The sequence below is a fragment of the Scyliorhinus canicula genome, chromosome 8 (genome assembly GCF_902713615.1).
Source record: "Scyliorhinus canicula chromosome 8, sScyCan1.1, whole genome shotgun sequence".
Lineage (NCBI taxonomy): Eukaryota > Metazoa > Chordata > Chondrichthyes > Carcharhiniformes > Scyliorhinidae > Scyliorhinus > Scyliorhinus canicula.
In genome coordinates this window covers 131,459,807-131,473,227 of record NC_052153.1, presented here as the reverse complement: position 1 = coordinate 131,473,227, position 13,421 = coordinate 131,459,807, and the positions used below count along the sequence as shown (strand labels likewise).

General features: G+C 44.0%; 1 protein-coding gene across 4 annotated transcripts in view; it reads right to left on the bottom strand.

The window, feature by feature from the left end:
* kiaa0825 (KIAA0825 ortholog) overlaps positions 1-13,421 on the bottom strand; it is a 593,054-nt gene that overhangs the window by 466,610 nt on the left and 113,023 nt on the right. For all 4 annotated transcript variants that reach the window (XM_038805261.1, XM_038805263.1, XM_038805262.1 and 1 more), the window contains exon 5: positions 1,958-2,128. In XM_038805261.1, the coding sequence (XP_038661189.1) occupies positions 1,958-2,128 (171 nt within the window). The remainder of the gene's footprint in view (positions 1-1,957; positions 2,129-13,421) is intronic.

The window sequence follows — 13,421 nt, the reverse complement described above, 5'->3', positions numbered from 1 at the left end:
GTTTGATGGATCTATTGATCTACCGCTCCTATTTCTTGTGTTTTTGCATTCTTGTGTGTTAATATTTAGAAATGTTTATAAAGTGCCTATTAGCATCCTTGCACCTAAAAAAAGCCTTAGGATTAGGAGTCTTGATGTTTTGCAACGGATTGTGTGACTTACACTGGAGAAACTAGCAATCTCGCAGAACTTGTACTTCAGTATGTTTTTAATTGTACAATGCATTATTTTAATCAATAATGAAGCTGCAACAGATGACCAATAGTTGTTGATCAGTAATGTAGACAGTAAGAGAAAGGATCTCTGCTCATTGCTTTCTGATGTATTTGACAGAAAAATCCATCTCCATTAGGAGAAATTACAGCATATTTGAATAAGTTTCTTTCATATCTTTTAAATAATAAACAGCAATTAAATAATATTTTTTAGGCTCCAACAGTTAGAAATTAAGAGTCAATCTCCTTTTATGTTGCCAACGAAGAAGGAAAAGACATTTCAACTTTGTGTGATCATGTTAACCATTATGGACCACCTATGTATTCTGCTGTTATCCTTTCCTCTGAGGTTTGGGGCAAGGTTCACATCTCATCCTTTAAGAGAGCTAAGGAAGGGTGATCATGTTGATTTTTAGAAAAACTGTGGACAACAATTATTTTAAACTTTAGTCATTGTTCAAAATATATGCATCTAAACAAAGCAACCTTTTGCTTAACTGATTAAGTGACTTTAATGAGTGTGAAACCATGGTGCATAGCCATACAATAGCTTGGAGTATGATTTCATATTCACTCACAATGCTACATTATAACATTACATTGGTGGCATGTTCTGCTGTTTATATAAGAAAGGTCTTTTAACAAATGGTGGCGCTCATCATGGCTTCACCTAAATGGTATGGGCGGCACAGTAGCACAATGGTTAGCATTGTTGCTTCACAGCACCAGGGACCCAGGTTCAATTCCCGGCTTGGGTCACTGTCTGTGTGGAGTCTGCACGTTCTCCCCATGTCTCCACGTTCTCCCTGTGTCTGCATGGGTTTCCTCCAGGTGCTCCGGTTTCCTCCCACAAGTCCCGAAAGACGAGATTGTTAGGCGCATTGGACACTCTGAATTCTCCCTCAGTGTACCCGAACAGGTGCCGGAGATTGGCGACTAGGGGATTTTCATAGTAACTTCATGACAGTATTAATGTAAGCCTATTTATGACACTAATAAAGTTATTATTATTATTATGCAGGCAAATGTTGACAATTTTGCAATGTGTTTTTCAATTCAAAGTCTGCCATGAGAAATATCAATATTTTGCAAATATTTGTGATGCATACAAATATGCACAAAATATATGCAAATCTGTAGTCTAGGTACAAATCTGAATAGTTGACAAGTGCAATTGTGTATGTAAATTATAACTGTACATATTTGAGAATTTTAGCTTTGGAGGGAGACACAACAGCAACTTTTAAGATGTATCTTGACAGACACATGAATGGACGGAGAATGGAGGGATACAGATCGTTTGGGCAATAATTAGTAGGTCTAAATAAGGAATCTAGATCGGCGCAGGCATGGTGGGCTGAAGGGCCTGTTCCTGTGATTTAATGTTCTTTGTTCAAAATTATGAAATATGGTTGTGCAGATTTCTTCCATCCTATCACAACCACTGTGATTTTAAAGTTACTTTCTGTGGGGGGGGGTAATCAATATAATGAAAAATGTTTAATCTTGTGCTGCAGAGCATAGTTGCACAACATATCTGAGCACTATTCTCATTTACAACGTAAATGTAGAAACGTAAATTAGGTCACCCACCTACGTCCATGTTGCACAAGACAGAGAAAATAGGGAGAAGCAAAGGAAACCATGCTCCCAGAAAATATAAGTAAGGATGTTATAATTCTGTCAATGGAAATGGGGAAAACAAACCATTTTAAATCCATTCGACACTGCTAAGCTTTTACCTCGAACATTTCTGCCATGCTGTATGGAGAAGCTTCCCAAAAAGACCTCTGAAGTTAGTTCATCCATTCGTTTTTCGAAATGAATAAGAATTTTCATCAGATGGGAAAGGCACCTAAGCTGATGCGCCATGAGACACAAGTTCCTTACCTCCTTCGTCTGTTCTTGTGGAACTGGTCAAACAAAGAAAAGTAACGGAAATGCGGTAAATCATTACATTTAGAAAGAATAAATACAACTTGAAAGTTAGTGTTAACAATGTTATTGTGTGAGCACTAATACATTTTAAGAAACATTAACAATTTTATAATAGCATTAAATAATGGAGACAAAATTAATATAATGTGTTAATACCACTGACTGTAATCTCTCGCCTCTTCCTTCATACCTCCCCATCTCCTTCCAAGTATCAATAAATATTTGAAAAAAAAGTGGATATAGGGAAAGTGCAGGGAATTGGAGCAGATAATTCCAGTTTTTGAGATAAAACTGGAGATTACAGATTGTTTTTTTTTTAAATTTTAGAGTATCCAATTATTTTTTCCAATTAAGGGGTAATTTAGCATAGCCAATCCACCTATTCTGCACATTTTGTTTTTGGTTTGTGGGGGCGAAACCCAAGCAGACACAAGGAGAACATGCAATCTCCATATGGACAGTGACCCAGGGCCGGGATTCGAATTCAGGTTCTCAGCGCCGTAGGCAGCGATGATAACCACTGTGCCACCATGCTGCCCTCACGGATTGTTAATGGAAAAGGAAGCATAGTGATTTATGTTACTGACAAGTAATCCCGAGCCCCAGAGAAACACTTCAGAGTTGCAAGTTGAAATCCTACAAAGGCAGCTAGGGAATTTCAATTAACTAATTTTAAGGACTGAATTTTTACTGCCCACGACCAGGTCTGTTTTCAGCAGGGAGGCATGTAAAATATGTTGGGTGGCTAGCCCACCGCCTTCCTGCACAGCCCTGAACTGATCCCAATAATATGGTAGGCTGGCGGGTACTCCTCTCCCCCACCCCACTCCTTCCTAACCCATCCTCCCCCCCCACCACACACCCTCCCCACCTTCTCCCACCCCCTCTTCCCCCATCTCCACCCTTCCCCCCTCCCATCTCTCTGAACGACACAACCGGACAATACTCCTTTCACCCACTTACTGTCACTCTCAACAGTTATTCCCTCCATGATGTTCTTCAACTTACACTCATAAGGGCACATTGAGGGCACCACGGTGGCCTAGTGGTTAGCACAGCTGCCTCACGGCGCTGAGGTCCTAGGTTCGATCCCGGCTCTGGGTCACCGTCCGTGTGGAGTTTGCACATTCTCCCTGTGTCTGCGTGGGTTTCGCCCCGACAACACAAAAAATGTGCAGAGTAGGTGGATTGGCCACACTAAATTGCCCCTTAATTGGAAAAAAATAATTGGGTAATCTAAATTTATTTTTTAAAAATTATAAGGGCACATTGTAACACCTCTCTGTCTCATTCAACAAGTACACCTGCTTCTTTGCTCTCTTCGCAACACAGCATAACTGCATTTGCTTCTCACTGTATGTCCATACTTCACTCTTCCTGGCATTTCATACTCACCACATTCCACATCTTGGCTTTACAATCAGCACCTCCTCATCTTCATTCCATCTACTGTGGACAAATATTTCTGCTCTCATCTGTCTCCTAACAGGCCTCTTTCTGGATTGTTATGTTGTGCAGAATACAGCACAACACTGTGGTATAGGAGGCTATTTCTGAGGTATATTGTAGTGATCCCCCAAGCCTGTCTTGAGACTGTGCTCCCACGTTTCAGATCCCCGCTTGCCCCATCAAGCCCCTTCAGAATATTGTCTGTTTCAATGAGAACACCTCTAATTTTTCCAAACTCCAGAGAATATAGGCCCAATTAACTAACTTCTCTCATCAGAGGACAACTCACTCACACCAGGGACCTATTCAATGAACCTTTGCTGTTCCACCTCCAATGCACTGAATATTCATCCAAATCATTAATATAGATTGTCCAAAAAGTTGTTTTGCCTCTCACAACCATCTCCCCATGTCAGTCAATTGGAATCACCATTACAGACTTCCCCACTATCCACATCCTGAGAATTACCATTGACCAGAAAGTGAACTGGACTAGTTCAGATTGAGGTTGGAAATTCTGTGGCAAGTAGCTCACCTTTCAATTCCCCAAAGTGTGTTCACCATCTTCAAGCCTTAAGTCGGGTGTGTGATGGAATACTCTCCGCTGCCTTGATGAGGACAGTTCCAACAACATACAAGCTCAACCCCATCCAGGCCAAAGCAGCTCACTTGATTGCCATCCCCCATCCACCGTCTTTAACATTCACTCCCTCCACCACCAGCACAGCAAGTGGCAGCAGTATGTGTCATCTACAGGACGCACTGCAGCAACTCACCAAGGTTCTTCCAAGAGCACCTTCCAAACTGCAATCTTCATTACCTTCAAAATCAAGGGTAGCAGATGCATTGAGACACTATCATCTGCAAGTTCTCCTCCAAGCCACACACAATCCTGACTTGGAATGTATCACTGTTCCTTCACTGGGTCAAAATCATTAAATCCTATTCCAAACAGCACCTTGGGTGCATCTACACCACATGGACTACAGTAGTTCAAGGAGGCAGCTGACCACCACCTTCTCAAGGGCAATAAAGTTTGGGCACTAAATGCTGGCCAAACTAGCCCCCGTCCTCTGAGTGAATGAACAAAAAAGTGAGCAACAACCTTTATATATGTCAGTGCCAGTACAATACCAGGCAAGGCGGACGTATATCCCAATAATTGGCTGAAAGAAACAGGATTGATTCATTGATTATTCATAATCCGTGGGGTGAAGTGGTGTAGTGGTCAGACTTCGTTCATCGGACCCCGGGACCAGTCAGAAGCAGACGGCAACTCTTGGGAAACAAGGAAAACGTGCCTGTCTGCAGGTCAGGCTAAACAATGCGGTGTCTTCTCTCCCCAGCATTCTCCTTGCAAACGTCCAAGTGATCGAAAACCAGCTGGACGACCTTAACACTTACTTTTCAGACGGACCGGTTGTGCTCGTGCTCTTTTTACAGAGACATGGCTCACCCCTGCCTCACCGGACTGATTCATACAACCGGAGGCCTTGTCAATTCACCGAATGGACTGCACGGCGTCCTCAGGCAGGGTCATGGATGGAGGGGTTTACTTCCTCATCAATCCCTCCTGCTGCTCAGACGTGTTGACCCTGGCAAACTACTGATCCCCAGACCTGGGATACCTGACTGTGAAGTGTCGCCCATACTACCTTCCATGGGAATTCACTACTGCCATCATCACAGCGACCTACATTCCACCCAGGATGAAGTGAAGAAGGCATTGATGAATTGCACATTGTTATAAGCAACCTGGAAACGGAATACCCGTAGGTTTTGTTCATCGTGGCCGGAGACTTCGACCAGACCAACCTCAGGAGTGACCTGCCAAAATTCCACCAACACATTTTCTGCCCCTCCTTCTCCCAGCATAATAGCAGAAACTTAACATTATGGTGGGGCAGGCAATAAACAAAGAAATAACTGATGCATGTAGAAATGGTACAGCAGTTATCATGGGGGATTTTAATCTATATGTTGATTGGTTTAGCCAGGTCGGTCAAGGCAGCCTTGAGGACGAGTTTATAGAATGTATCCGTGATAGTTTCCGAGAACAGTATGTAATGGAACGTACGAGGGAACAAGCGGTCCTAGATCTGGTCCTGTGCAATGAGACAGGATTGATTAATGATCTCATAGTTAGGGATTCTCTCGAACGTGCTATCATAATATGGTGGAATTTAAAATACAGGTGGAGGGTGGGAAGGTAAAATCAAACACTAGTATTTTGTGCTTAAACAAAGGAGATTACAATGGGATGAGAGAAGAGCTAGCTAAGGTAGACTGGGAGCAAAGACTTTATGATGAAACAGTTAAGGAACAGTGGAAAACCTTCCAAGCGATTTTTCAGTGCTCAGCAAACGTTTATACCAACAAAAAGGAAGGACGGTCGAAAGAGGGAAAATCGACCGTGGATATCTAAGGAAATAAGGGAGAGTATCAAATTGAAGGAAAAAGCATACAAAGTGGCAACGATTAGTGGGAGACTAGAGGACTGGGAAATCTATAGGGGGCAACAGAAAGCTACTAAAAAGCTATAAAGAAGAGTAAAATAGATTATGAGAGTAAACTTGCTCAGAATATAAAAACAGACAGTAAAAGTTTTGACAAATATATAAAACAAAGAAGAGTGGCTAAGGTAAATATTGGTCCTTTAGAGGATGAGGTGGGAGATTTAATAATGGGAGATGAGGAAATGGCTGAGGAACTGAACAGGATTTTTGGGTTGGTCTTCACAGTCGAAGACACAAATAACATGCCAGTGACTGATGGAAATTAGGCTATGACAGGAAGGGACCTTGAGATGATTGTTATCACTAAGGAAGTAGTGATGGGCAAGCTATTGGGTCTAAAGGTAGACAAGTCTCCTGGCCCTGTCGGAATGGATCCCAGAGTGCTAAAAATGATGGCTAGGAAAATTGCAAATGCACTAATGATAATGTACCAAAATTCGGCGGATTGGAAATTAGCAAACGTGACACCACTGTTTAAAAAAGGAGGTAGGCAGAAAGCGGGTAATTATAGGCCAGTTAGCTTAAATTCGATAGTAGGGAAGATGCTGGAATCTATCATCAAGGAAGAAATAGCGAGGCATCTGGATAGAAATTGTCCCATTGGGCAGACGCAGCATGGGTTCATAAAGGGCAGGTCGTGCCTAACTAATTTAGTGGAATTTTTTGAGGACATTACCAGAGCGGTAGATAACGGGGAACCAATGGATGTGGTATATCTGGATTTCCAGAAAGCTTTTGACAAAGTGCCACACGAAAGATTGCTGCATAAGATAAAGATGCATGGCATTAAGGGTAAAGTAGTAGCATGGATAGAGGATTGGTTAATTAATAGAAAGCAAAGAGTTGGGATTAATGGGTGTTTCTCTGGTTGGCAATTAGTACCTAGTGGTGTCCCTCAGGGATCAGTGTTGGACCCACAATTGTTCGCAATTTACATAGATGATTTGGAGTTGGGGACCAAGTGGAATGTGTTCAAGTTTGCAGACGACACCAAGATGAGTGGTAAAGCAAAAGGTGCAGAGGATACCGGAAGTCTGCAGAGGAATTTGGATAGGTTAAGTGAATGGGCTAGGGTCTGGCAGATGGAATACAATGTTGACAAATGTGAGGTCATCCATTTTGGTAGGAATAATAACAAAAGGGATTATTATTTAAATGATAAAATATTAAAACATGCCGCTGTGCTGAGAGACCTGGGTGTGCTAGTGCACGAGTCGCAAAAAGTTGGTTTGCAGGTGCAACAGGTGATTAAGAAGGCAAATGAAATTTTGTCCTTCATCGCTAGAGGGATGGAGTTTAAGACTAGGGAGGTTATGCTGCAATTGTATAAGGTGTTAGTGAGGCTACACCTGGAGTATTGTGTTCAGTTTTGGTCGCCTTACCTGAGAAAGGGCATACTAGCGCTGGAGGGTGTGCAGAGGACATTCACTAGGTTAATCCCAGAGTTGAAGGAGGAAAGGTTGCACTCAGATCCTATATGAACCACCTGCGGGTGCAGTCATCTTTATCCTCTCCCTATTCACCTCCGAGGTTCTCACCTGCTTCAAGAAGACCATGATCATACCTGTGCCTCTTTTTTTTCGCGAGTACCCAATTATTTTTTTTCCAATCAAGGGGCAATTTAGCATTTCCAATCCACCTACCCTCTTTTGGGTTTTGGGGGTGAGACCCACGCAGACACGGGGAGAATGTGCAAACTCCACACGGACAGTGACCCAGGGGTGGGAATGAACCTGGGACCTCGGTGCCGTGAGGCAGTAGTGCTAACCACTGTGCCGCTGTACCGCCCTCAACACCGGTGCCTGAGAAGAACCAGGCAGTTGCCTCAACGACTATCGACCCGATGGCCCTGACATCTATTATTTTTTTAAAACATTTTATTGAGGCTTTTATGATTTTATAACAATAAAAGATAAATACAAATGTAAACATAGTTCAGTGTCATCCATCTCTCACTGTTCCTGCCCACTCTAAACACAAAATAGCCCAACTCCCCCTCTACCCTCCTCTCCTCCGCCCCGACTCTGCTGACAGTTTAGTTTTCTCCGAAGAAGTCGATAAACGTTGCCACCTCTGAACGAACCCTAATGTTGATCCTCTCAGGGCGAACTTAATTTTCTCAAGTCTGAGAAACCCAGCCATGTCGCTAACCCAGATCTCTCTCTGATTTCAGGAGCTTCGTGTCCCTCCATTCTAACAATATCCGTCTCCGGGCTACCAAGGAGGCAAACCCAAAACGTCAGCCTCTCTCCCCCGCTGGACTCCCTGATCTTCCGACAGTCTAAAAATCGCCACCTCTGGACTCGGCGCCACCCTTGTTTTTATCACCGTGGACAAGACATTCATAAATCGCTGCCAGAATCCCCTCAGCCTCGGGCATGCCCAGAACATATGGACATGGTTTGCTGGCCCTCCCGCACACCTCCCACACCTGTCTTCTATCCCAAAAAACATGCTCATCCGGGCCACCGTCATGTGTGCGCGGTGAACCTCCTTGAATTGTATCAGGCTGAGCCTAGCACATGATGAGGATGTGTTGACTCTGCTCAGAGCATCCTCCCACAGATCCGCCTCTATCTCCCCTCCCAGCTCATCTTCCCATTTACGCTTTAGCTCACCTATCTGAATTTCCTCTAACTCCACAAGTTCTTTGTAAATATCCAAAACATTCCCCTCTCCCACCCCTGTTCTAGAAACTACCTTGTCCTGTATCCTCTGTGGCGATAGGAGCAGAAAGGTTGAAACCTGCCTTCGCGCAAAACTGACATCTATTATTCTGAAGTGCTTCGAGACGTTAGGCATGAGACACATCAACCTTCCAGATTGCCTTGATCCACTGCAATTCACCTACCGGCACAACCGGTCCACAGCAGGTGCTATCTCCCTGGCCCTACACTCATCCCGGAATCTTCTCAACAACAAGGACACCTCCTGTTCATTTCTCCCTTCAACATCATATCCGAGCCAAGCTCATATCAAAATTCCAAAACCTAGGACTCAGCTCCTTCCTCTGCAACTGGATCCTCGACTTCCTGATTCACAGTCCGCAATCTGTGAAGATAAACAACGACACCTCCTCCACGATAGTCCTCAATACAGAGGCCTTGCAAGGTAGTGTATATAGCCCCCTTCTAGACTTCCTATATACACATGATTGTGTGGCAAAATATGGCTCCAACTCCATCTACAGGTTTGCTGGTGACACGCCCGTGGTTGGTCGGATCTCAAACAATGACGAGTTAGAGTATAGGAGGGAGATGGAGAACGTAGTGACATGGTGCATTGACAACAATCTCTCCCTCAATGTCAGCAAAACTGAGAAGCCGGTCATCGACTTCAGAAAGCGAAGTATCGTCCACGCCCATGTCTGTGTCAATGGTGCCGAGGTGGAGATGGTGGACAGCTTCAAATTCCTAGGTGTAAACATCACCAACAATCTTTCCTTGTCCACCCAGGTCAACACGACCAAGAAAGCACAAAAGCACCTATACTTCCTCAGGAAATTAAGGAAATTCAGCATGTCCACAACGACTCTTACCAATTTCTATGGATGTACCACAGAAACTATCCTATCTGGCTGCATCACAGCTTGGTAAGGCAACTGCTCGTCCCAAGACTGCCAGAAGCTACAGAGTAGTGAACACAGTCCAGTTCATCATGCAAGCCCGCCCCCCATTCATTGACTCTGTCTACACCTCTGCTGCCTTGGGAAAGCAGGCAGCATAATCAAAGACCCCTCCCACCCAGGTTATTCTCCTTTCCAACCTCTTCCATTGGGCAGAAGATACAAACATTTGAGACCAAGCAGCAATAGATTCAAAACAGCTTCTTCCCTGCTGTTACCAGACTCCTGAATGACCCTCTTAGGGGCTGAACTGATCTTATGCACTGAACTGATCTTCCTACGCACCTTCTCCACAGTTGTAGCACTATATACTGTATACAATATGCGATATGCTTCACTTGCTACCTATGTTTATACATTTTCATTATGTATCCACATGTATTTAATCATACGTTCGATGTTTTCATGTATGGAACGATCTGCCTGGACTGTATGCAGAATTATATTTTTCACTCTACCTCAGTACATGTGACAATAAATCTAAATCTATTCTACTTGACCTCATCCTCACCAACCTGCCTGCTGCAGATGCATCTGTCTATGACAACATCAGTAGAAGTCACCACCGCACTTGAAGACAAAGTCCCGTTTTCACATTGAGGATACCCTCCATTATGTTGTGTGGCACTACCACCGTGCTAAACAGGATAGACTTTGAACAGATCTAGCAACTCGAGACTGGGTATCCATGAGGTGCTGTGGGCCATCAGCAGCAGAAGAATTGTCCTCGATTACAATCTGCAACCTCATGGCACAGTGTATCACCCACTTTACCATTACCTGCATCACTGGTTCAATGAAGAGTGCAGGAGAGCATGGCAGGCATACCTACAAATGAGGTGTCACCTGCTGAAGCTACAATACAAGACTACTTGTGTGCGAAACAGCATAAGCAACAAGATTTTGTTTTATTCGTTCCTAGGATGTGGGCGTCGCAGGCTGTGCCAGCATTTATTGCCCATCCCTAATTGCTCTCGAGGGGGCAGTTAAGAACCAACCACATTGATATGGGTCTGGAGTCACATGTCGGCTAAACCAGGTAAGGATGGCAGATTTTCTTCCCTAAAGGACATTAGTGAACCAGATGGGTTTTTACAACAATCGACAATGGTTTCATGGTCATTGTTAGACTTCTGGGTCTCTGCGTTGGTCGGTAGTGGGGTTCATCCGGAGGTGGAAACTGTTCATTGATTTCTTCAAGGAGGACTGAGGGGTCAGTAAAGGGGGGGGGGGGGGGGGGGGGGTTGGTATCAGGGGAGTTTGGGGATCTGTTGTTGTTTGTTTAGGTTGATGTGTTGTTCTTATGTATACCCGAACTGGCGCCGGAGTGTGGCAACTAGGGGCTTTTCACAGTAACTTCATACTTGTGGGAATAAAAGATTATTATTATAATAAATCCTTGAATAAAAATATTTCCAAAAAAAAGGAATTGGAACTGCAACTCATGCAACTGGAATGGCTCTCTTGCTCACCAAATATACAGAACACCAGCTTGTCATCACTAATACACTGTTTTCCCAAAAAGACAAGTCAAGACTTCTTGGGGACATCTACAATCAAAGCATTGGCAAATCATCTCCCGATCAACAAATCATCTCCCGATCCTGTGACAAAATGGATGCCCTCATCACCAAAGCAATGACCAGTGCAGATGACCCCTGGGCAGAAGAGGTCTATGGCCATCAAATTCCACCAGAAACAGAAGATGAAGAAACAGTTCAAAAAAAGATCAATGTTGAACAGTTCCAAGCTTGCAAGTGAACTTTCAACAATGTCTTCACCAAAATCTCCAAAACATCATTCTAATGGAGTGGAGGAAAACTGGAAAGAGCTGAAACAGCCATCATCTCAAGCTGGAAAGGAAACATCGACCATAATACCAGGAAATACCAAGAGTGGTTCAATGAGAACGACCATATCATCGACAAGACGAGGAAAGCTCTCTGTGCCTGGCTAAACTATATCACCAGCAAGGCAAAGAGGAGAGCTCATCAATTAGCCAAAGCAGAGGTACAAAGAAGAACTAGGGAAATCAAGAATCAATGGCGGACTGAGAAAGCTAAGGAGTTGCAACTACTCACCGACAAGCATGACACCTGGGGCTTCCTCAGTGCCACCAAGACAATATTTGGACCAAACACACTAGGCCTCAAACTGGTGCAGAGTAAGGAAGGAACTCTTTGAAGAGGCAGAGAAACATGAGTCTTCAATAGAGAGAACAATTAAAAAGAACTCCTGAACCGTGGATACAATCGGAGATGAGGACGTGCTCAAGGAAATCCCCTAACTCCACATCAAATATGATCTTGGACTCCTGTTAATCTAGGATGAAGTTGAAGCTATTTTTAAACACATGAGGAATTGAAAAGCTGTAGGAGTGGACGGGATTCCAGCAGAGATTTTCAAATTTGGGAGAAGAGATCAACTGTTATCTCCATCGGCTGTTCCTGAAAGTCTGAGACAGAGGAATCCCTGCCAACCTCAGGGATGCAATCATTGCCACCATCTTCAAGAAAGGAGACAACGTGGACGTAGGAACTACCAAGGAATCTTCATACTCTCTATCGCAGGAGCATCATTGCCCGAATCCTCACTAGCCGTCTTCTGCCAGTTCCTAAAGAAATCCTTCCGCAAAGCCATTGTGGCTTCTGACCAAATCGTGGAGTAACGGACATTATTTACACTGCTTGACAACTTCGAAAGAAATGCCAGGAGCAACATCAACCACTCTACATGGCCTTCATCGATCTGACTCTTGACTCAGTCAATTGGGAAGTGCTATGGAGGATCCTGTCAAAGGTCTGCTGTCTTGGGAGATTCATCAACATCCTCCAACTGCTGCACAACAAGATGCAGGCAACAGTCCCCCTTGATTGAAATAAGACAGAAACCTTCAAGGTCAAGACTGGAGTCAAGCAGGGGGGCGTCATCACCCCACCCTTTTCTCCATTTTCATGTCAAGAATAAGATTCCCAGTGGAATTAACATTTTTCCTTCCATCCTGCAGACACTTTTCAACCTCAAATCAGTTAAAATCCAAGAAGGTGACACTGATACCACTTGTGGATCTTCACTATGCAGATGACAACGCCAACTCCACTTTTTCAGAAGAGAATTTCCAAGCTACACTTGACGCCTTTGTGGAAGCATATTGGAAAATCAGTCTCGGCCTCAACCTCAAGAATACTCAAGTCCTTTACCAACCACCCCAGGGCAAGATCCGGTCTCTCCCTCCATCAAGATCAATGGAGAAACCATCCCACACATGGAACCTTTCATCTAAGGCTGGCATTGAGTTCCAACATCGTATTCAATCCACGAGTGCTGACTTCAGACGCCTACGAATTTGAGTCGTTGACAACTGTGACATCCATGCTGATACAAAAATCCTGTACAAGGCAGTTGTACTCCTAACTCTTCTACGTGGCTCAGAAACCTGCACTAATTAAAAATCAGGGCCTTGATGGTACTTGTCCATCAATGCTGTCGAGTGTATCAGCTATGAGGCCACGATCATCTGAAACCAACTTGGCTGGGCTGGCCACATGCGTAGGATGCCAGAGTCCTGATTTCCAAAGAAAATCATCTTCGACCAGCTCAAGGAAGGCACTCTAGCTAAAGGAGGACAAATGATGCGCTTCAGAGACAACATGAAGGCTTACCTCATGAAACGCAACA